A 22,264-nucleotide genomic window follows, 5' to 3' on the forward strand; every position below is an offset into this window, starting at 1 on the left:
ATTTCTCTGATTAAAAATCGTCATCATCTTTTTTTACTTCAGTAGTAATAACACCAACCTGTTTAATAAATTGTCCAGCAGTTAGCAAACCTGGCAAAGTAGGGAAACGGTGAAATTAAAAGATTGGAAGGATCGCTGTAACAAACAGTTTAAATAAACCGACAAAAATCAATTAGAGATAAAATAGCTTTTTCGAACGTGTTATCAATTCACAATCGAGCAACATTCTAATAATATCGCGATCATTTTGCAGTAAATACAATTTAAATATTGGAACCTCGTTCTTGTTATCGTAAACTCGTCGATTGTGCTTTGCATAGTTTCTGATTCTTTTTCTAATAATAATAATAAAAAAAAATCATGTTTGAAAAAAGATTCGATGGATCTAATTTTCAAAAGCGGATCATATTTTTGCCAGAATTTGTATCTTGCCGGATAAAGTGAGTCTCGCATGAGCATGCGTTGCATGTGCAGCAAAACGATGCGAATTTAACAAACGTTCCTGTCCCTTACTTTCCTTCGATCACAATTCTAAAATAAAACTAGGCTGTCGATGTGACTCGATGTAAGTAGTTAATAACGTGGCGTGTGTTACGTGTGTCGTGTTAAAAGCTCCGAAAGGTGGAAGCGGTTCCGAGTCTGGTACTTTAAGACGTAAGGAACGTAGTCGCAGCAAGTCGCCGTTCAGGAGTTTCCGCTGGAGAAAGTCTGCCAAGTCGCCGAGTTTAGATCGAAGTGGCGTGAGTGACGATGAGCGCAGCATTTCCGGTAAGCAATTCTATTCAAACATCGTGCACACTGGAGTTTTTCTGCTACCGTTATGCCTACCCACCATTTTAATTACGATGATAGCTCGTTAATATCTCTTTAAATTCGCTTGACAGTGATATGAATTTAATAAACGTTCGGTCACAGCAAAGTAAACTTAATGGAATTAACACTAGTTGATAATCGATCGAAATATATTAATAAATTAATTAACATTTTATTTAGGTAGTGATACGAGCCTCTGGAAGATAAACTTTCATATCGTCGAGCAACTATTAAACATTTTGCTATTCCAGCTTCATTGATGATCGCAGGAAGCGTTTCCTTAATTTCCTGAATTGTGTACGTGTGTCTGGAATACGTGTACGAGGGATGTTGAATGAAACATTAGGAATCTGGGCTATGGAAACATTAATAATGTATGCATCCTTCTAATCATACGTGATCAGAATCAAGTTTACGATTGGTGCTGTACGGTGAATGCGTGTACATGTTTGGGTATCTCGATTGCATTCCGGCATTGTTTTATAACGTCTATCTGATTAACTGTTCAGGTCTTCCTACTTGAAATGGATTCCACCCAATGAATGTATAATTGTGTTTGCAGTTGTGTTACACGTTCGAAAGGAAACTGGATGTTGTAACGTAGATTACGTTCTTTTCTCTTTAACTCTTCGCATACTATTCGCCAAGTAGTATAGTTATTTTTATCTTCTGTCGTTTGTCAGTTTGACTTTAAATTAAATCCGATTTTACAGAACAACGAAGTCCCACCGATGATGAATTCGAGGGCGTGTTGCAACGAAAGCACGAATGGGAGAGCACAACGAAGAAGGCGTCTAATCGGTCCTGGCACAAAGTGTACATGGTCGTTCGTGGACAGAGCTTGTTTGTATATACCGACCAAAAATCATACAAGGCAGCGCCTGATCAACCGTACAAGGGAGAGTCTCCTCTGGACCTTAGAGGAGCGACTATTACTGTGGCGAGCGATTACACTAAGAAGAAACATGTCTTCCGAGTAAAGTGAGTTCTGCTTATAGTCCCAATATGGTAGAGAGTGCCAATATATTCATAGAAATTACATAATATGATAAATACATATTTTGCTTGAAAAAGTTGAAAATCCTGCTCTCTTCTTCCTGTGATTATAAACGTACAATTTAATATAAGTACGATAGAGAAGTATCGATTAAAATTTCATATCTTTTAGGTCACAAAGCGGATCAGACTTCCTATTCCAGGCTAAAGACGATGCTGAAATGAACGACTGGGTTACCGTGTTGAACCAAGCAGCACAGGGTACATCAGGTGCGGGTACGTCTAGGGCGCACACTCTACCCGCGCCTACACAAGCCGAGACCAAGCGGCGTAGTTTCTTCACTCTCAAGAAAAAGTGAGTCTCTCGTTAGAAGTATCTGAAAAAAAATTCGGTAAAAAGGCGACTGGATGACCGCGTGGGAAGATACGTAACGCCAACATATCACGTAAAGTAAAAAAAAAAGAGATAAAAAGACTACAAGATTGATGGAATTCGATAGGAAACGAAATATCTTTAGCTAAACGCTTCGTTGTTCAAATCTATTATTTTCGTTTCTTTAATCGTCGTTTCTTCTTAAATCGATTAAAAATTTTATAAAAACTTCTCGTTATTCATGCCATCTTCCGTGTCATCTGTTCTTCATGCTGATGATTGTCAAATCACTTTCTTTTACCTTTATGAGTCCATTACGACTGCTGTATCAATTTTTAACGCGAATCATTGTTAGTAAGCATCGTTAATTGCTCGTATTGGAGCATATTTACAGGGTGTGTATGTTTAACTATGGACTTTTTAATGTTTTTCCTTTCTCTTGCATTAATCATTCAGTAATCTTCATTTTTCGCTAGCTTCTCGTCATCTGTGCATTTCTGAGAGCTAAGTAAAACTCCGGTTAAAAGTTCCAGTTAAAAAGCGTGTTCCAAAATGTAGGTATTTTACAAATATTTTGCTTCGTTTTCAAAATATCATTGATCATCGTTATACGAGTGGCAAGGTGATCACCTCGGACCGATGAATTATTCACGATTGTTCTAAAGATTCGAGGTTTTCCCGTGTCATTACCATCTCACGGTATACGTTTAACGCTGGCAGACATTTTTCCATTTCATTCGATCACATTTTGCATTTATCATATTTTAGAAAAGCCAAAAAGTAGAAAGTGTGAAACCAATGAACTGTAAGAAAACAGTACACAATTGGAACAACATTTAGAGAGATTGCGGTGAGTCGCATAAATAATCATTAGATCATTTTTACCGTCGTACTACTGCACGATTTTCATTGATCATCGTTTACCAATTTTCTTTTCTCTATCCTTCTGTTACACCTTTTTTTCTTTTTTTTTTGGTTACATTTAATTAGCATATCTGAAAAAGTACAAGAGGAATGTTCTTCCAATTGTGAATGCGGAATGATATATATTATAATCGAAGTTCTCTACAAAAAGGAGAACCTGTACGTGCGGTGCTTAACTGTGTTTCATATGCGCGACCGTAAAATGTTCCTTAGATAACGTTCAAGTCGCTAATTACAGTCATAACTCGTTATCCGTTATACATATATACTGTGCTCCATAATTATAAAACCACCCAAAGTTTTCAATTTTTGTACGGTATGTCCGCTAAAAATGGGGACTAACTATAGAACCAGCGTAACAGAATATTTTACTATAAAGAATTGAAATTAAGGTAAAATAAAATGAAACTGTAACAATAATTTCTATAAGTTCTTCTTTTATAATTTTTATAACTTCTGTTTGCTTTTATATGCTTCTAATTAGATTTAGCGTTGTACCTATATAAAAATTGAGAATCTTGGGCTGGTCTTATAGTTATGAGATGCAGTATATATTCTTTCGAATGATAGCATTTATTAATTTTGAGACAGATACGTTAGCAATTTGAAGTGAAGTAAAAATTTGACATAAAAAGGGAGTGTTAATTTTTACTTTACTTTTTGCAAACACTATTGATTCTGTGAAAAATGCTACTCTCTATCTATAGAATCTAGCGAAGCTATGCATAATTGAGTGCTAAAAAGATTTACCAAGTTACATGTTCCGGCATTAGTAAATTCTGAAGTTATTCTATTTGAAGGTTCTAGAATTTTATAATTATATAAATTATATAATTTAGCAAAGTCGATAAATGTCATTTGGATATAAACGTGTATGGATTATAGAAGACCAAATGAGAAACTAGAACGCAAATTAAAAAATGAAAAATATCGTATTTCAGCAAAGGATAGTTTTAATTTCACAAAGTGTAACGACAGCGGATCAACGAATTGCGATGGATGATTGTCATCCCTAAGCGAGCAGCTGTACTTTAGCGACAAAACATTTCCAGACATGAAAACCGAATATATGAAATGTACGAGTCAAATTTTGTCTCATTCGGGAAAAAACAAGAGGAAGAGAATATGAAACACAATCATTTTAATCATGTCACCAAACAAAGCTCAGTTCACAGGCGCTTTTTATCAGCATTTTTCATTGCTTTTTCATGAAACATTTCTTTCGTTCGCTCTAGTATAATGTATTGTTATTATTATATATATGCGTAGACACACATGATTTATTGTATATCATTGTTGGATTATATTGCTGCCATCCTTTTGTCATTGCTTCGTTATGTCATCATACATATTATATCATTTGTTCACGCTTCTTTGCTGGTCGGAAAAAAAAGAAAATACTTTCAGAGAAATCATCCTGGTTATCAGTAAGATATGACACTGTTGCCTTCTACTGTTGGAGGTAAATTTTGGCTGTACACGCGACTTACATAAACGCGTGCAGCTCCTAAATGATAGAGCTGATTCGTGCATATGTACTTTAATTGCCCAGATTTGTGTGTAGTATCCGTACTTGCTCATGTCAAACCTTGACAGATAGTGTTATAGCACTCATTTAGCAGCATTAAAAGATATTTTGAGACGTAGTATTATTATTCCCATATATACAGGGTGACCTGTTTCAACCTGTCCATTTTACTATTTAAAAATTATGTGTATTAGGCGAAATATTGAAATCAAATGCAATTATATTTCAAAGCAGATTTGAAGATTAAACATTTAAAAAAGTGGAAAGGTAAAAAACAGGCTGCGCTATATTTCCTTATGGATACTTGATACGCATTCTTGCTCAATATCATGCGTATTAAATTTTAAAGAGGCTAGAGCGGTACGATCTTTAATTTTGTATACTTTAGTTTACTATCGAAAAAATATGTAATAATATTCTAAATGTTATTTAAGGAATATCTTTTTAGATGAAGTTTGCTAGTTTAAAAGGAAACTTAAATCTTGATATATGTATTTTTTCTTTTTCATTTCAATTTATAGAAATCTTAAAAAGTTGTTTAAGAATTTGTTTTTATTGACAATTTTATGAACTATAGAAAGAGAAATAAGACTAATTTAGCTCTACGCCTCGTGGATAAGAAATTACCATTGTTTTCCAAAGAAACACTACGCACACATGCCTTCTACGTAATACGCGTTAACATTTTTTAATTTAATGTTTGCTTTGTTTGCCAATTTTCAGCTAAACTGGAGCAGTGAAGTTCGGTATAAGCCGCTCAGCACAACACACACAGTTTAAAAGAAATGTTTCGTCGCTCTACGTGGTTAACAAATAAATAAAAAGGCAGCGCTGATTGTAAGAATTAGGAGACATACACGCGGACATGGTGTTTGGAAAAAAAAACGAGAAAGAAACAAAATCGAAGGAAGACTCGACTTATTATAAGACCCGTGTCGATTTTACGAAAAATGCCTACCATCTTCGATAACTATTCATCACGAAGAAAAAAAAAAGAAACTAATAGAAAATATTTAAGCAGCTGTCTGTATGTATTTAAAACATTTCACGCGCGTGTAGGCCATTTGAAGTCTTTAATTGCGTTTTTTTTAGTTTCTTCAAGGAATTTTCGGACACTTTGCAATATATCGCTAGTTGAGAAGTGACACACAAACATACACAAACATTCGATGTCCCACGTTAGCGTGATCGAGTTTACTTGAACATGGATATTAATTGTCAAAATTGATTGCCCATCTTTCTCGCATACTCGCATAGTGAACTGAGTACAAGTTTTAGATTTTGTAATTTAATACGTGGGCGTATCTTGCGTTTTGATATTATTTTACAATGTAGCCAAGGCGATCCTTCGTTTGTCTGTAATATTTAGTTGATATCATAGTTGATATCAGTTACTGCAAAAGTTCTGCATATTATAAGTCAGATAAGAATTCGATTATAAAATTAATTCAGACTGTTCAGCATAAGCCAGTAGATCACATTTTCAAGCAATGACACGTAACGAATCGAATAACAGCAGTGAAACGTAGCTCGATAAGTGATCTATTTTTTACAGTATGTATTTGCTAATATTGCTTCGAACAATTTTCTATGTTTCTACGAGTCGCGTAAATGCCATTTTTGAACAGACGTTCGCTGTTGAAGAGGAACTCGAGAAGCAATGCCTTATGAGATATAACTCTCGTTTAATTGAAAAGTATCTTCTAGCCATTTTTATACTACATAGATAAAAATTTGTATCAGCTTAGAGTGCTATAATGTTTCTATTTTAGAAGAAACTCTTATTAGAGCTTGTGCAGTAACTTGATACGCGTTGTTGCTCTCGTCTTAAGAAGGAAAGGAACGTTGTTCTTTAATTCATGATATCTGCCCTGTTTTATCTGTTTAAGCAGCTCAATCGATGCACGTGTTCATTTGTAAGGTCTGTACACCGGTATATACACTTTCTCTCGCCCAGCACCTCTTTTTTTTAATTTCGCGTTTCTCCGCAAACGATTCGTTTGCGTTTCGATGACTGCCATATATATATTTAAGCGGCACACTAACTTGGGACATGATACATATATAAATATATAAATAAATATATAAATATTATATATAAATATAAATATAAATTAGCTTTTAAAAAATTGTTAAATATATGCTACGCCCTAAGGGAATACGCATTGGAGGATTATAAAAAAAAAGAAATGGAACACACATTGTTTAATAATTTAAAGAGTTTCCTCTTATATACGATCCCAAAATATCACGATTCGACGGAATTAAGAATATAACGAAGAGATAATATTTAATTGTTCTTTATACATGTTTCTGCGTGTGAGATGCAGTTTTTATCAAGCGAGCTTTTATCAACGAGAAGAATCGGGAATGGTATCGATTCCATTTGAAGCGTCTCGCTTGATACTAACCGATATCATATTCACGTTGCGATTTACGCGATTGTTAACTTTCGTATTCTTTATTATTTTCCTTTTGTCTTATCTTTTGACATTTTTAGATATTTATCACGGTTGGTTTTTGTTTCATATAGAGTGTAAGAATCGTTTAAGGTCGAAACTTAAGAACCGCGTTTTTGACCATCTTTTTCAGTGACGATTATTTAAGAACTATTCATTTTTACTAAAAGCTCTCGCCCTCTTTTCTGTTCAGATGTTGTCCATTTACAATGCGACTCATTTCAATCGACGTCGACTTGTTCCATTTTTCTTGGAATGCACTTTTTCTTGACGTGGTAATAATCATATTTCTCTCGATGATACCTCTGAGTAGCACATGTTGGGAATACGTTTGTAAAACGTCTCATCTTTTTTACTATATATTGTACTGTGCGCTTTACTAATTTGTACATACGATCATGAGTAACGCAGTATACGCCTAGGCAAGAAGAACGAAACGCAGTAATTAACGATCTTAATCAAAAGAAGAAAGAAACATACAATGAAATCGATGACACTGTTCGCTTTTTTCTAGTTTAATGCATGTGCATTTAGTGGATATTTTTTAAACTATTTGGAGTCGCATTGCTACACTACACACAACTTAATATTTCATAGCTATGTGTTTTATATATAAATATAAATATATATATATATATATATAAATACGAGATAACGAAGAACAGTAAATTATAAGAAATAAAAATGATTATAATAGAAAATATATAATAATTGTAAAACTATCTAATAATTATAGTTGTACGAAATCCTAAGAATATTTCCATCCTCGTCCATGAATCCTGATAACATTTTTAGATTAGAGATTAATAAGATAAGAAGGAAGGCAAGATTATAATTTTATAATACCATTTTATCTTAGACAGTATATGCTTTAAATCTTTGTATCTTTGTTTGGGTCAATTTCAACTTTAAAAATTTGTTGTTTTCGTAAGATAAATTTTTTATGAAGTACAAAGTTACAAAATTATTGGCATAGTTGAAAATATGACAGAAATTTTATTATTCGCTGTTCATATATTTCGTATTCTATTTACGTATTTAGTAATTAGAAATGCAAAAAAACTTCTTTTTAATCATACGCTCTGCTTGAATAGATGTGCCGAGAGCAGAGGGAGACCTTGATGGTGTCGCCAGGAAATGATAGTCATTATCTAATGTAGTTTTATTATTACATACATTTGAGAGTCACCGATAAAAGTACTTACTTCCCCAATGATGACTTTCAATTTTATTACGAACCTTTTTTCCCATTCATAACTACGTTGACAATTATGCTCCAATTTATATTTGAATAATATTAGTTTGTAGCCAGTAAACTTTACGAGTGTCTTAATTTCGTTTTAATTGTTTGTAATTGTAATTATTTTGAATATAACTATTATATTTATTAATTTACACAAATTAGATGCATTGATAAAAATACTGTTGTTATTCAAAATAGTGCGTTAACAATATCTCCAATGATTTTTAAAAATTGTTACCAAACAATTTAAACTTAAGCGTGTTCCAAAACGCAATCAATAATCGTCACGAGGTATGGTTGCGTCTTCAATGCGCGACATCTTCCTTATTGCAGGTTTTATTTATTATACAGAAGTTGGAATTGTACAAAATTTAAAAGAACTTGAAGATATTACTTTTTTTTCTAATTTTTACCTTAATTTAATATTATGAATTTTTATCTTGCAAAAACTTTCGAGATTATTCTGTGTAAAGATAAATATACAAATGACGAAACGCGCATGCGCGTTAAGACACATTGTATTAGACATGCAGTTCTTCATCTTGATATACTCTACATAAATACACACATTGTCGTAATATATAATATATATATACGTATATATAAGGTGTTTCATGCAACGAGGTCAAACTACAACTCTGACCCGCTAGAGGATAGAAAAATTTTTTAGAGAATATTATGATGCTTACGTCGAAAATTTATTAGCTTAGAAAACATTTTAACTTTAATCCTGAAGTGCAGAACTGACTGTACAAATGACAAGGAAAGATGTGACGCAGTAACCTTACATTTATTCTAATTTATTTCCTTCTCTTTCATATGATAAATTTCATGAAACTGAAACGAAATATTTTTTAAGATAATTATATTATACACAACTAATATAATACACTCTTTATACGGAATAAAACAAACTTATCGACTAAAATATACAAAACTTTAAGTTCCATTTTAAAAAATAGGGATAACCTTACAGTTTTCAAAACTACTCAACTTTCACAATAGATGTGTAAATACTTACATCAGGTTCAGATTCACTCGAAAATACTTAATTTTACCTAATGAAACTTTTTTTCTACCCTCCATCATTTCAGAATTATAGTCTGGTCCAGTTGCTCGAGACACCCTGTATATCTAGTTATATATATTTGTACATGCCATGATTAAAGAAAGTCAGTCTGAGCAAGATGGCCGGCCGGACGACTTCGGTCTTCTATTATTCCGCATTTATTTTGCATTTTATGTTGTTAACGAGTTTTAATAACGGACAGAGATTCGGTGAAAAAGCGAAAACCCTTCACATTACCGAGGACTATGAATCTTATGGTTATAGGCAGCCTCTTGTCATAAATCGGGATGATTATTCCGATGTCAGGGAAACGTCAGCTAGTCGAACGCGCAGGGATCTTCCGCTATTTCCAAATAACAATCCAAACATCACAACGAAGGTACGATATTATATTTTAATATTTTACCAACGATCTGTTTCTTTTGATCCAGTTCGCGCATCGGCAATGCCATCGATTTATTTCCCGCATAAGTTAGGTTGTTTTTGTTCTCTTATCATTCCTTGTGCATACTTGTTACTCGCCGATAAGGTGCGTTTTTAGAATTTTATGCGGCAGCTAATAAGGCCGGCATACATAGCGCTGCCTTTGTGCTTTCAACAGCGGAGAACGTAATTGCCGTATTATGTCCCTTCCGGACTAAATTTAATCAATCTTGACGAAACGGAGTAACGCGTCATGGTTGTTCTGTTATTGACACGCAGAGGTCAGTAACCGCTCTATCCGTCTCCTTTATTTTCTGCCATGGATTCTCATCTTTTTCCTCCATTTTTCATTTTTCTATTTCCTTTTTAGCGATCGACCGAAACCCATATTTCAAATAAAGCACTCCAGTGTTTGTTATCGAAAAACCACGGTCTTTTGTTCGTCTTGCATCGTGTCAGCTGAACGAACAGTGCCTACTGACGAATTACTCCAATTGAAATCAATGACATGTTTCATATTTATCATATTGTGTGCTCATGAATTGGAAATAAGGTTGTCCGACGAAAAGAATACCTAGTAGCGCTCTATATTTAGCTAAATCGAAATCGTAGAAATCATTGTTATTACAATTGGTCGCAATCTTTTTTCTTTGTTTGTAGTGGCTCGTCTTATCGTATTCGATAATTATTGAATTCGATAGAAGTGTACTTTGACTTCTTTTCTCGAAACTATTTTTTGTATGTTTTACGTAAAACCTATTCGAAATGTTTTCACGAAATATACGGCGTGATAAATAAAATGAAACAGCGCAGTTTTATTTTCCCTCAAGGACAGACATTTATATTAACAAATATGAAATGTTCTGATGATACATAGTGTATAAGCAGCGTGTGTCAGTTACTCATAGGTAATACGTGTCATTTCAGCGAATGCACTTAAATCCAAAGTAAGATTACAGACTAAAGTATTTGAGTGGATGACAACAAAAGAATACATATGTATTATATTAGTCACTTAAATTGATAAATTAAACTATATAAACAAAGCTTACAGCATTAGTCACTCGTATTAGCAGCTAAAATTTCAATATCTATAAATACTTTTTAATTATGTATGAATTAAAAACACGAATTTGTATTACGTATTTATCTTTTACCAGGAACTCCATCTAGGGATTCAATTACTTAACAGAATAACAATTATAATAAAACCCGAGGTTTCTAATCTGGAATTTTCTAATGAATTGAAAAAAGGAAAAGTAACATTCTTTTTATATTTATATATGTTCTAATACATAATTCATTATATTAATTATTTATGTTAATTGAAATTATTTCAAAATGAAGTTAAACAAATATTTTCTTCGCAGGAAAATAATATTTTATGATAAGTAATATGTACAGAATAGATGTTAAATTAGTGAATAAATATTGCCAACGATTTTTCAGAAATTCCTTTCACTTTTTTTCACATGTGTAATGTAATCACACTGCAGAAATCCTTGAAGTTATTTAAGACCGGGGGAAGAGAAAAATAAAAAATTGCTTCGTACATTTTAGAGCTTACGATGCGAGCTGACGATATCTCTATGGTTCAAAATTTTATTGTACAATTCGTCGTAGTAAATTAACGATATTCACCGCTTGTCTATCACGTCATGCTAATATATTAGGTAATCTATGGTTCATTATTAGAATCGTTACATCGTAAAAATTTTCCTGTATGTATTTTCACAGTAAGGAGTACGTAAACATTTTCCATGAAGTGCAATATCTAATACATTTGACCTTCATTCAATCTTCACTGAGTGGAGAAAAAATTTTGTACTATATTTTTTTATATTTATATAAATCAACGTATGTATACAAACAAGTTAGTGCAATGTTTTCCTCCATATCTTACTTGTACTTTTCAGCTTATCCATATCTTTATCTATGTTGTGACCGATGATATCTCTGATAACTTCACGTTTAGAATTAATGTTTCAACTTTTTCTTTTCCCCGCAGATCAATGCTTTAAATGATTCCCATCAACAGTTGATAGTTCACTGGGTAGGAGAAAGATCCAATGTGATAATATGCTTGGCGAGGGACAGTACACCAGTGATGAAATTGCAGAGCAGCACAGCTCCAACACCTACTAATCCTAGTGCTGTGTATATAAGTTATAATTATGGTGACACGTTTGTCAATATAACTGAAAAATTTCGAATTGGAGATGATCAGTATGCTACCCTGGACAAGTTTACCAATCATCCAAAATATTACAGATTTGTAAGCTCATATTTCATTAGTATTATCTTCTAATTTTCATTTATAGTTGAAGAGCTCATAATTATTTTATTATTATTCTAATTTAATTTTCATTTCACTCATTTTATCGTTTTAACATGATTCAATGTTTTTTTCCAGTGTATCTTTGTGGACAGTACGCACAAGTTACTTTTCATTACACCAGATAATGGAGAAATGATAAATAAGGTGCGAGTACGGTTTCATCCTAGTGAAATCTCGTTTTATGAAATGGACGTTGATATTGTCCTTGCTTTGGACAAAGTCAGTCCTGTGCCCAATGTAAGTTTTGATACTCTTCCATTAAAAGTAATTTTCAGTTTAGAAAAATGATTCCTATGCTTCTATTATATTGGTTTCAGCTATGGTTATCATCGAACACTGGTTTCACATGGATGATATTGCGTCCTTACGTAAAAGCATTCTTTTGGTCGCCTGCACCGGCTTTGATAATCGAACGCATGCATTCTGATGGAAGAAACACCGTTTACCAGATTGATTTGCAGAATAATTTGCTAAAAGACTCAGTGACTCGCTTAATCGGACCATCGACAGTGATTATCTCAGAAGTGGAAGATTTTCAAATTAGAGGAGACTATAGATTTGCTACTTCAAAGAAAATAAAGGCACGTAATAAATCAAGCTTATAAAATTTTATCCGGTATATATCTTGACCAGATATACATTGAGAATAAACAAAATTTTTGCTTCGCAGAACGGAACGGAACATCTGGATCTTTTCGTATCTTACAAGAACTTTAGCTTCGTCAAGGCCGAGTTTAATACGCCTTTGCCAATTAAGAATTATCATGTCGTCGATGTTTCACATAACAGAGTTTTTGTTACGGCTTCTCACGATGAAACGCATGTCAATCTTTATATATCAGAAATTATAGATGAGAAGATGGCTACGTTCATATTATCTCTCGAGGGAATTTTTACGTTTTTCCCGAACAGTACCTGGAAAGACAGTTGGTTAAAGTAATTATCTCAACTTATTTCAAGCAAACAATTAGAAGGATAAGGAAAGAATGACCAATTCGTATGTGATTTTTTCCAGTGACGTAGCGGATGAAACATTTACCGATCTGTATAAAGTAGAAGGTCTCCGCGGCATTTATATAGCGTCGCAAGTAAAAGGAGCACCAACATCAGGATCTATTGGACTCGAGCATTTAGTTTCCGTGATAACATTCGATCATGGTGCGACATGGAACAGTATAAAACCACCTGCTGCCAATCACGAAGGTTTCTACATACACTGCGGTAAAAATTGTTCGTTGCAGTTGAGCCAACGTTTCAGTCAGCTATATCCCGTGACAAGATCGGTATCTATTATGAGTTCGAAGTCTGCTCCTGGTATTATAATGGCTACAGGAGTGATAGGGCCAAATCTCAAAGGTCATCCTGCTCTGTATGTATCGAGAGATGCTGGCCTTACATGGAAACAGGTCCTCAAGGACTACTACTTTTTTAACATGGGAGACCATGGTGGTCTGTTGGTAGCCGTTAAGTACTTCAAGTCACGCGGAGAAACCAGAGACATTTCTTACTCTATTGACGAAGGGGAGACCTGGCAGTCGTACGAATTCAATCAGAAAATGTTGCGCGTATACGGACTGATGACCGAACCAGGGGAAAATACTACAGTTTTCACGATGTTCGGTTCAGGTAGTGGCCAGCATCAGTGGCTAATAATCAAGGTTGATCTGAGGAACGTGTTCGAAAGAGATTGTACCAAGGATGATTTTAAATTCTGGTCGCCGACGAGTACGGATGAACCGGTGATGGCTTGCGTGTTAGGCCGGAAAGAGGTCTATCAAAGAAGAGCATTGAAAGCTAATTGTTACACGGGGATGGATTATGATCGACCAATAAAGACGGAAATATGCGGATGCGATATTAACGATTATCAATGCGACTTTGGCTTCGTACGAACTGGAATGCCTTATCACTGTATCAGAGATAAAACCATGACTCTCTATGACCCTTATGCTGTACCGAATACCTGTGAACCTGGCGCATTTTATAATCGAACAAAGGGTTATGTAAAGATAGCCGATGATGAATGCATAGGTGGTTTAGCGCGAAATTTCGAGCCGGACGAGATTCCATGCCCTATACAGGAAAAACCTGGATTCTTATTGGTAGCTCAACGTGAGCATATTTCGCGAATCAATTTATTAGACGAGAAATTGGTAACACTACCTATTCACGATTTAAAGAACGTTATAGCGATCGAGTTCGACATGAGAAACAATTGTCTGTACTGGGCGGATATTGTCAACGACACTGTGGGTAGACAATGTTTCCAAGATGGTGTAAGTTTTCCCGAAATTCTAGTAGAAACCGATTTAAGTTCCATAGAAGGAATGGCTCTCGATTGGGTCTCTAATCTTCTGTATATCGTTGATGGCGTTAAAATGAGGATTCAGGTGATCAGGACAGACATTTCTACCATGGGAAGAATGCGAAGGACCATCCTAGGACCCAACAACTTGCAGAAACCCAGGGGAATAGCTGTTCATCCAATGAATGGGTATATGTTTTGGACCGATTGGGCTCCGGGAAATGCTTCTGTATCGAGAGCCAATCTGGATGGAACGGATGTGAAGAGACTGTTTGTGGAACCAAACGTCGAATGGCCAAATGGAATAACTATCGATCACATAGCAGAACGGATCTACTGGGTGGACGCCAGGCAGGATTACATCGGATCTAGCGACTTCGATGGAAAGAAATTCAAGAAAGTGATCTCTAGAAGTGACAAAGTGTCACATCCGTTCGCTATAGCAGTATTCAAGGACAACATGTATTGGGATGATTGGAAGCAATCTATGATATTCGTTGCAGATAAAGATCATGGTTTCGGCATCACTTCTATCATAGGTCAATTGCCTGGTCTGATGGACCTCAAAGTATTCGCGCACAGCATTCAGCAAGGCACCAACGCTTGCGTTAATAATACTTGCTCGCACATTTGTGTCGGAGCACCTCATGGTGGTTATGTCTGCCTTTGTCCTGATGGAATGGAAATGATCGATGGCAAGTGTATGTGCCCAGGAGGAATCACCCCGTTCGCCAATTCCACGTGTCCCAGAGTAGCCAGTACGTGTGCCCCAAATCAATTCGCTTGCGCTAATGACGTATGTATTCCATCATCGTGGCGGTGTGATCGGGACAATGATTGTGGTGACAATTCGGACGAGCTCGGTTGCACGTCACAACACACCACGTGTACGCCAAACTTTGAGTGTGATGACAACAGATGTATCTCGAAGCACTGGGTCTGCGACTTCGATCACGACTGTAAGGATGGTAAAGACGAAATGAATTGCAACTATCCACAATGTACGGAATCACAGTTCAGGTGCGCAAACGGTAGATGCATATCACACAGATGGCGCTGCGACAATGAGAACGATTGCCGAGACGGTTCCGATGAGAAGAACTGCAGCAAGAAGATATTCCCCGGCACATGTAGATCCGACGAGTTCCTATGCAAAAAGGATGGAAGTTGTATACCAGCCAGTTGGAAATGCGATGGTGAACCAGACTGTGAAAACGGAGAAGACGAGAATGAATGTAGCGAGATGGTCTGCGAACAGTGGCAGTTCACGTGCAATGTGTCGCATACTAAATATCGTTGCATATACAGTTCATGGCTTTGCGACGGGGACAAAGACTGCGCCGATGGGTCTGACGAGGTTAACTGTACCACTCAGCAACCACCGTCATTGGCACCAATTCTCCCTAACAGCCCTTGCAATAATTGGATGTTTATGTGTAATAACAAGAAGTGCGTGCCATACTGGTGGAAATGTGACAGCGTAGACGACTGTGGAGACGACTCGGATGAAATGGGTTGTGGTAACGAGGATGTTGAGGAATGGACGGTGGTATATCCTACGGAACAGGCTAAGGTCTGTCGGGAACATCAGTTCCAGTGCTTAAATGGCGATTGTATACAAGATTCGTGGGTTTGCGATGGCTCCAGTGATTGTACTTCCGGTGAGGATGAACTGCATTGTGGCGACAGTGACCAGCCTTCCTGCAGAGAGGATCAATTCACGTGTCGTATGGACGGTGCATGTATTCCCATAAGGAGCGTTTGTAACGGCGTGGAGGAATGTCCAGATGGTAGTGACGAGTTAGGTTGCTCCGGGGAACAACATTCCAGCCCGGCAGCCACGCCATCTTGTTTCTTTGGTTTGTTCCCCTGCGACGAGATACGATGCTTCCCTCTGGCATCGTACTGCGATGGTAAACAAGATTGCGTAGATGGTTTCGACGAGAGCAATTGCGAGAAGAATAGTTCCCGTGTTTACCAGGTGCTTGTGATGGGAGTGGACGAGCGATCGGTCACTGCTACCAGTTTGTTCTTATATTGGTGGATGCCATTGCCCACCAACGTCAGCTTCGAGTTTCTACCTTCGATAGCGTACGCTGTACCTGGAGCGAATTGGACCAATGCTAGTCACTGGATCGAAGAAATGGAGTATCAATTTAACAATCTTAAACCATATACTCGTTACAACATGACAGTTCACGTTAGAATAAAGGGGCAAACCACGTCATTCCCGCCAGCCAAATATTTAATCGCCACAACGGGTGAAGGTGTCCCATCAGAACCTTGGAACGTCACCGTGACTCAAAAAAATGGAACCACTGTAGAGGTCACCTGGAAACCACCTCTGCATCCGAATGGACCTATTACCGGTTACGAAGGATTCGTAACGCCACCTATACCACCTGTACGGTTCTTCAGGCAAAAGACTTCCGCTTTATTAGACATGCCATTCGAGGCAGGAAAGAATTATTCATTCTGGGTAATAGCAAAGAATAAGGAACGAGAGTCTGCCTCGTCTAACGTGGCAACTTTAATCTTTGATGGATCCACTAATATCGACAATATCGAGGATCTTAAAGTGGAGGCGGTCACCAATCACTCAGTGACTCTGTCATGGAAGAAGATGAAAGATGTTTCCTATGTCATTACTCCGAGAGGTCCGACGAAATACCCTGTACTGCCGCCGACTATCAAGACGGAGAATCGCGTGGAGATACTGAAACTGGCTCCAGGAACTATGTATAGTTTTGAAGTCGGTGCCAAGAGGAAGAACTACGTTGGCAAGACAAAGACTGTTACTGCGACCACGGAGGGCACTCCTTTACCGACTGTCACGAACCTGGTTGCGCAATTAGTGAAACCGCACGGAACGTCGGTAAAGCTTACTTGGGATCCGCCCAAAAGCACCAGGAAAATTAAGTGGCAGTATGGAATTCATTATGCAGTGAAAATGAAGGAATTTTTCCAAAGTAATAGCCTTGTAATGTAAACATGGAACGATCGGCAATTATTTGATTCATTAGTTGAAAATTAACTGTATTTTCAGAATATAGGTATTTAACGACAAACCTGTCAGCGACTATCAAAGAACTGGAAGCCTGTGAGTCTTACGTGTTTGCGGTGGGCGTGAACGGAGATTATGGCGCTGGGCCATTGAGTCAACCAGTCTCGGTATTCACACATTTCAATCAACGGGCTCCGCCAAAGAAACTAAAAGTTACTCCAACAGAGAGACTTGATACCATAATTATTTCCTGGAGCGCAAGTTGTCCTAACATCGACGAGCCAATTAGATATACGGTGAATAAGAAATTTCAACGATATGAATTATTGCATTATATCTTTCCCTGGAACTGAAAGAATATTCTTGCTATATCGTAAAATTAATTTGGAGAAACTACCTAAGTATTCGTTTGTTTAAAAGTTACTATTTTTAAAATTACAGATCACCGTAACAGAATCGACGCTCAAAAAGCATTTTGTAGTGACTTTGCCAGCAACGAACGAATCTGTTATGAAGCATACATTCAACTCGATTAAACACGGCGGCAAGTATCAAATAACGATATCCACGGATGTCGAGAACGCTCTACCCAGTCAACCGGTTTTCTACACGGCACCAGACATTCCACCTCCTCATCAAGTGAAGGTTCTGTATGACGAGCAGCGCTTTGTTGTTTACTGGCAAGAACACGATTTACCAGATGCTATGAGAGACGAGAAGTATCATTACGAGGTTTTGGTGGTGGAAGGATCACACGTAATGAACGATTCGATCGCCAAGATATATAAAAGCGATCAGCCACCGTACATATACAAAGATGTAAAACCGGATACCATTTACTCGTTTGCTATTCGTTTAGTCACTGAGGAGGGCTACCAGAGTCCTCTGAGCGAAGTGTTTAGCACCGTACATAGCGCGGGTAATTATCTGAATATAGTTATAGTCGTTGATTCTAATAACAAATTACCGTAAATTTTACTTTTATATACAAGTTTAAAAAATGCGATATTTAAAATATGGGACACCTCACCGATTTCGCTGCGTGTCAAAATATGTTGCTGTATTCGGTTTGTAATATATTCATTTCATATCATTATCATATTTTAAATGACTTATTCAATATCGGCGAGGTGTCACTGTTATTATATAATTACCAAAAAATTATCTAACAAATATTAATTTAATTAATTTAATTTTAAGCAATTTAGTGTAATTAATAAGAAATTAATCTTTTTAGAAGTATCATCGTTACCAGTGACTATAGATACGGCTAACATTATTTCGTATGCGATAACAACTTTTTTCCTGATCTTTGCTTTGGGATCTGGGTTGGCATACTTTATCATTAGACACAGAAGATTACCCAATAGTTTCACGCAATTTGCTAATAGCCACTACGATACTAGACGTGGGCAGGCCACCTTCCCCGGTACCACAGACGGCTTAGGTGAGTCTACAATCCATTTAACAGTATAAGTTAATGCAGTATAATTTAAATTGTTGATAATATTTATCCAAGAAAATGTAAGATTTTCAAAATGACGAATTTTTTGTAATTTCAGAAGAAGAAGACAGTCCCGTGATCCGAGGCTTCTCCGATGATGAGCCATTAGTAATAGCATAAGCTCGCGAAAAGTATCACACATAACAACATAACACGCTCACACTACGAAGTATAAACAGGTACATTAGGCCCTCTATATATATATATATAAAATATATATTTTATATATATATATATAAAACTATATATATATATAAAAAATATATATATATAAATATATATATATATATATAAAATATATATATATATAAATATATATTTTATATATATATAGAATTCGTATTATATATATATACATATATATATAAAATATAAGTATATATAATAATTACATATTAGGAGAAATGTGCCAACACACTATTGATACGAAAAAGTTCGAGATAAGAGACGACCTGGTCATAAAAGTAGAAAGCTTTTATGAAAGTGGCTCAAGACTGACATACACACACATATACACACACATGTACACAATACTATACTCGTAGAAAGTAAACCAAGATTGATCGAGAGCTCTTCGGAACACTTACATGAAAGGTTTGTGACTATAACGTGAGAAAAAAATATCACATGACCCTCTGTTTGTAGAGTACTATTATACGTGTACATGTTATATACATAGATTTGATTAAGTATACGGATGATTAAGTTTACGTCATACCGGTGGGCCGTAAGATAAAGATGGGAACTGTTGTTTGTTTAATATCTATATAAAGGTAAGACGAAAAGATGTGAGAGTAAGAAATGACGAGAAAGAGGTAGAAAAAAATGAAAGAGAATTTGTATATATCGGAAATATTTTGTACCAACTGCCCAACAATTTTAAGCTTTTTCGAAAGATGCCATATATGACGTTTACTATTGGATTTGTACTATATGTATAATGAGAGAAAATCGTTTCATGATTTGATCAATGCTTTTATTATACGGTTTGCATTACTTTTCTTTATTTTTTATGATATAACATTGTGTAAGGCTCGTTTTCTAAAACGCGGAGTTCCAGTCTCTCAATCAACGCAAAATATTTTGTCCCATTATACAGCAATTAATGTCAGAAAATTAGAGGCTACTTTTATAACGAAATCATACAGCAACTATGTAACAAAATCAGAGGCTACTTTCGCATTTGAAATACTCGTTATTAGCTCCGCTGTTTTGTAATAAATCCTTTTTCTTCTCTTTGTATACACACGACGTTAACACGAATGAGCTTGTTCATAGTGATGACTAATATAATATGATCGTATACGTTTACAAAACAGTCAGGACAAAAGCTTGTGACGATGGTGAAAGTTCCGTTAGCGATAGAAAAGACAAAAAATAGAGAGACGAAAAGAATAAGAATAAAAATGGTTGTGTCTTTGCATAAAAAAAATTTGTGATTGAGAATCATTTACTTTTAAATGATTGTGACTTTAATGTAACTCATATACTCCATTTGGTCGCTATAGTCCGATGAAAAGAAAGAAAAAGAAGTAAAGAGAAGCCAGTTTGGATCGTTACAAGGCAGGCAGGGTTATAGATGGCACTATTAGATGCATGTGAAACTCGAAATATGTGCTGCTTATTTTTAACTATTTTTTTTAGAGGAGATGTTATGTAAACGGAAGTCATGGTAGCACGATTATGAAATTACCTGTGCTATCATAGATTTGTAAATAACGAATACTTGTTACTCGATCAGTTAAAAAGAGAGAAAGAGAGAGAGAGAGAGAGAGAGAGCGAGAGAGAGAGAGAGAGAGAGAGAGAAAGTGTGAGAGAAGAGAGAAAATATGTATCTTAAAAACATGTTCGGCTTTTTTACGCGATGAAGCCGAAGGTTTAGTAATAAGCACGCAAGCTTGTCATTTTTTAAATTTTCGAGGTTGTCTTAAGTAAATCTCATATTTTATTCCAATGAAATGAATCTGTGAACACTGTATAATTTGTCAGAAGTGAGATTAAGATCGACTTTTGTCTGGTGCACAGAGTGTTGGAAGAAGGTAGTTTAGAAATTAAGAAATCAGTAGTGAACAGCATTATTAAATCGATAATTTCATCGTTATATTTTTTAACAAGTAGTAATCTTATTTTTATGAAGCATGATATCATTAATAATATTATAGTATTGTTAATATTATAGTATCAATAACAATATTAATATGAAATTTAACATTAATTTAATATTTTTCAATCTTAGTAGTACTATGAAGATTTAATAGATTTAACATTACCTCTTTTCACATCCTGTGCAGAATTCTTTTACGAAATTCTCTCAGATCATTTTACAAGAAGACTTTGCATTGAATCTTATCTCAAACGATTCTTTGATGATTTAATGCTCAACAGAGACAAGACGCGAAACACGTGGAATAAGCTACTCGTCATCACTTAGGTCCATGTGAACAAGAAGTGTTCTAGCAATACTATCAAGATCCATTCTATCTATTGTAAACACACAAAAATCAAGGTTTGTGTTAATCGAGGTCCGTTTACATTAATCTCAAGTGCACTGTTCTGAAAATTTTCGTAATCGTAACACGACAATATTTTATATTCTAAACTCGCTATTGTTAGCCTTTATCGAGTTTGCGAAATGATTTTACAGCCATGGCCTTTTCGAATACGTGTCATTTTTGAAAGAGATATTCTCGATCTTTTTTATATTATCCGTCTTGGCTATGATATTCGTTCGGTGATCGATCAAGCTTTTCTAAGCAACAATAAAAGACAATTAAATAAAAAGACAAAAAAACATATATCACTGTGTAAAACGACGAAAGATTGCCGGATCGAGTGCTTCGAGATTAAAACAAGAAAAAGGATTCCAGCAAATTTTGTTCTCGTTCGTTTGCTGCGATAACATACGTGACGCGAAACAAAAGAGTGGAGAGCGAGGATGTCGAAAGAAACGTAGGTTGTACGTGTAAATCTCAAGGGTTATATAGGAATATAACAGTGATATATACATAATATATAAATATCTATCCGTATACATATAATATATTTGCGTGTAAATAAATGAATTTAAGGCATATGATTATCATAATCTTTATTAATTTTATACCATTATTCCTTTCCATCCGAAGTAAACAAAGGATGATATTAAATTCTAAAAGACGTGAAAATTTGACGTTGTCAATTTTTAAACGTGGCAATCACCGTTCATTTCTTTTCTTTTTTATTTCCAATAGAACGGACAATTTAAAATACACTGACGGAGAAAAGAAATTATTAAAAAATTGCTAT

At 35.5% G+C, this 22,264-nt stretch overlaps 2 protein-coding genes across 7 annotated transcripts in view; both read left to right on the plus strand.

Moving 5' to 3' along the window:
* The window catches only part of beta-Spec (spectrin beta chain), a 38,656-nt gene extending 31,832 nt beyond the window's left edge, over positions 1-6,824 (plus strand). For 4 of the 6 annotated variants that reach the window (XM_069120281.1, XM_069120283.1, XM_069120282.1 and 1 more), the window contains 4 exons: positions 613-768; positions 1,527-1,794; positions 1,982-2,164; positions 5,358-6,824. In XM_069120281.1, the coding sequence (XP_068976382.1) occupies positions 613-768; positions 1,527-1,794; positions 1,982-2,164; positions 5,358-5,361 (611 nt within the window). In that variant the 3' untranslated portion in view covers positions 5,362-6,824. The remainder of the gene's footprint in view (positions 1-612; positions 769-1,526; positions 1,795-1,981; positions 2,165-5,357) is intronic. The other 2 variants (XM_069120285.1, XM_069120286.1) reach the window with 1 other exon arrangement.
* Positions 6,825-9,520: 2,696 nt separating this feature from the next.
* Positions 9,521-22,052, plus strand: LOC138183412 (sortilin-related receptor). Its single transcript, XM_069120287.1, has 11 exons — positions 9,521-9,784; positions 11,837-12,103; positions 12,242-12,403; positions 12,484-12,747; positions 12,837-13,102; positions 13,182-17,440; positions 17,518-17,771; positions 17,917-18,394; positions 18,713-18,922; positions 19,038-19,158; positions 19,379-22,052. The coding sequence occupies exons 1-10, from the start codon at positions 9,524-9,526 to the stop codon at positions 19,097-19,099; spliced, it is 6,483 nt and encodes a 2,160-aa protein (XP_068976388.1). The 5' UTR covers positions 9,521-9,523; the 3' UTR covers positions 19,100-19,158; positions 19,379-22,052.
* The last annotated feature ends 212 nt before the right edge of the window (positions 22,053-22,264 follow it).

This window comes from Bombus flavifrons, chromosome 9 (genome assembly GCF_040668555.2).
Source record: "Bombus flavifrons isolate JBK064 chromosome 9, iyBomFlav1_principal, whole genome shotgun sequence".
In the NCBI taxonomy this organism is placed as follows: Eukaryota; Metazoa; Arthropoda; class Insecta; order Hymenoptera; family Apidae; genus Bombus; species Bombus flavifrons.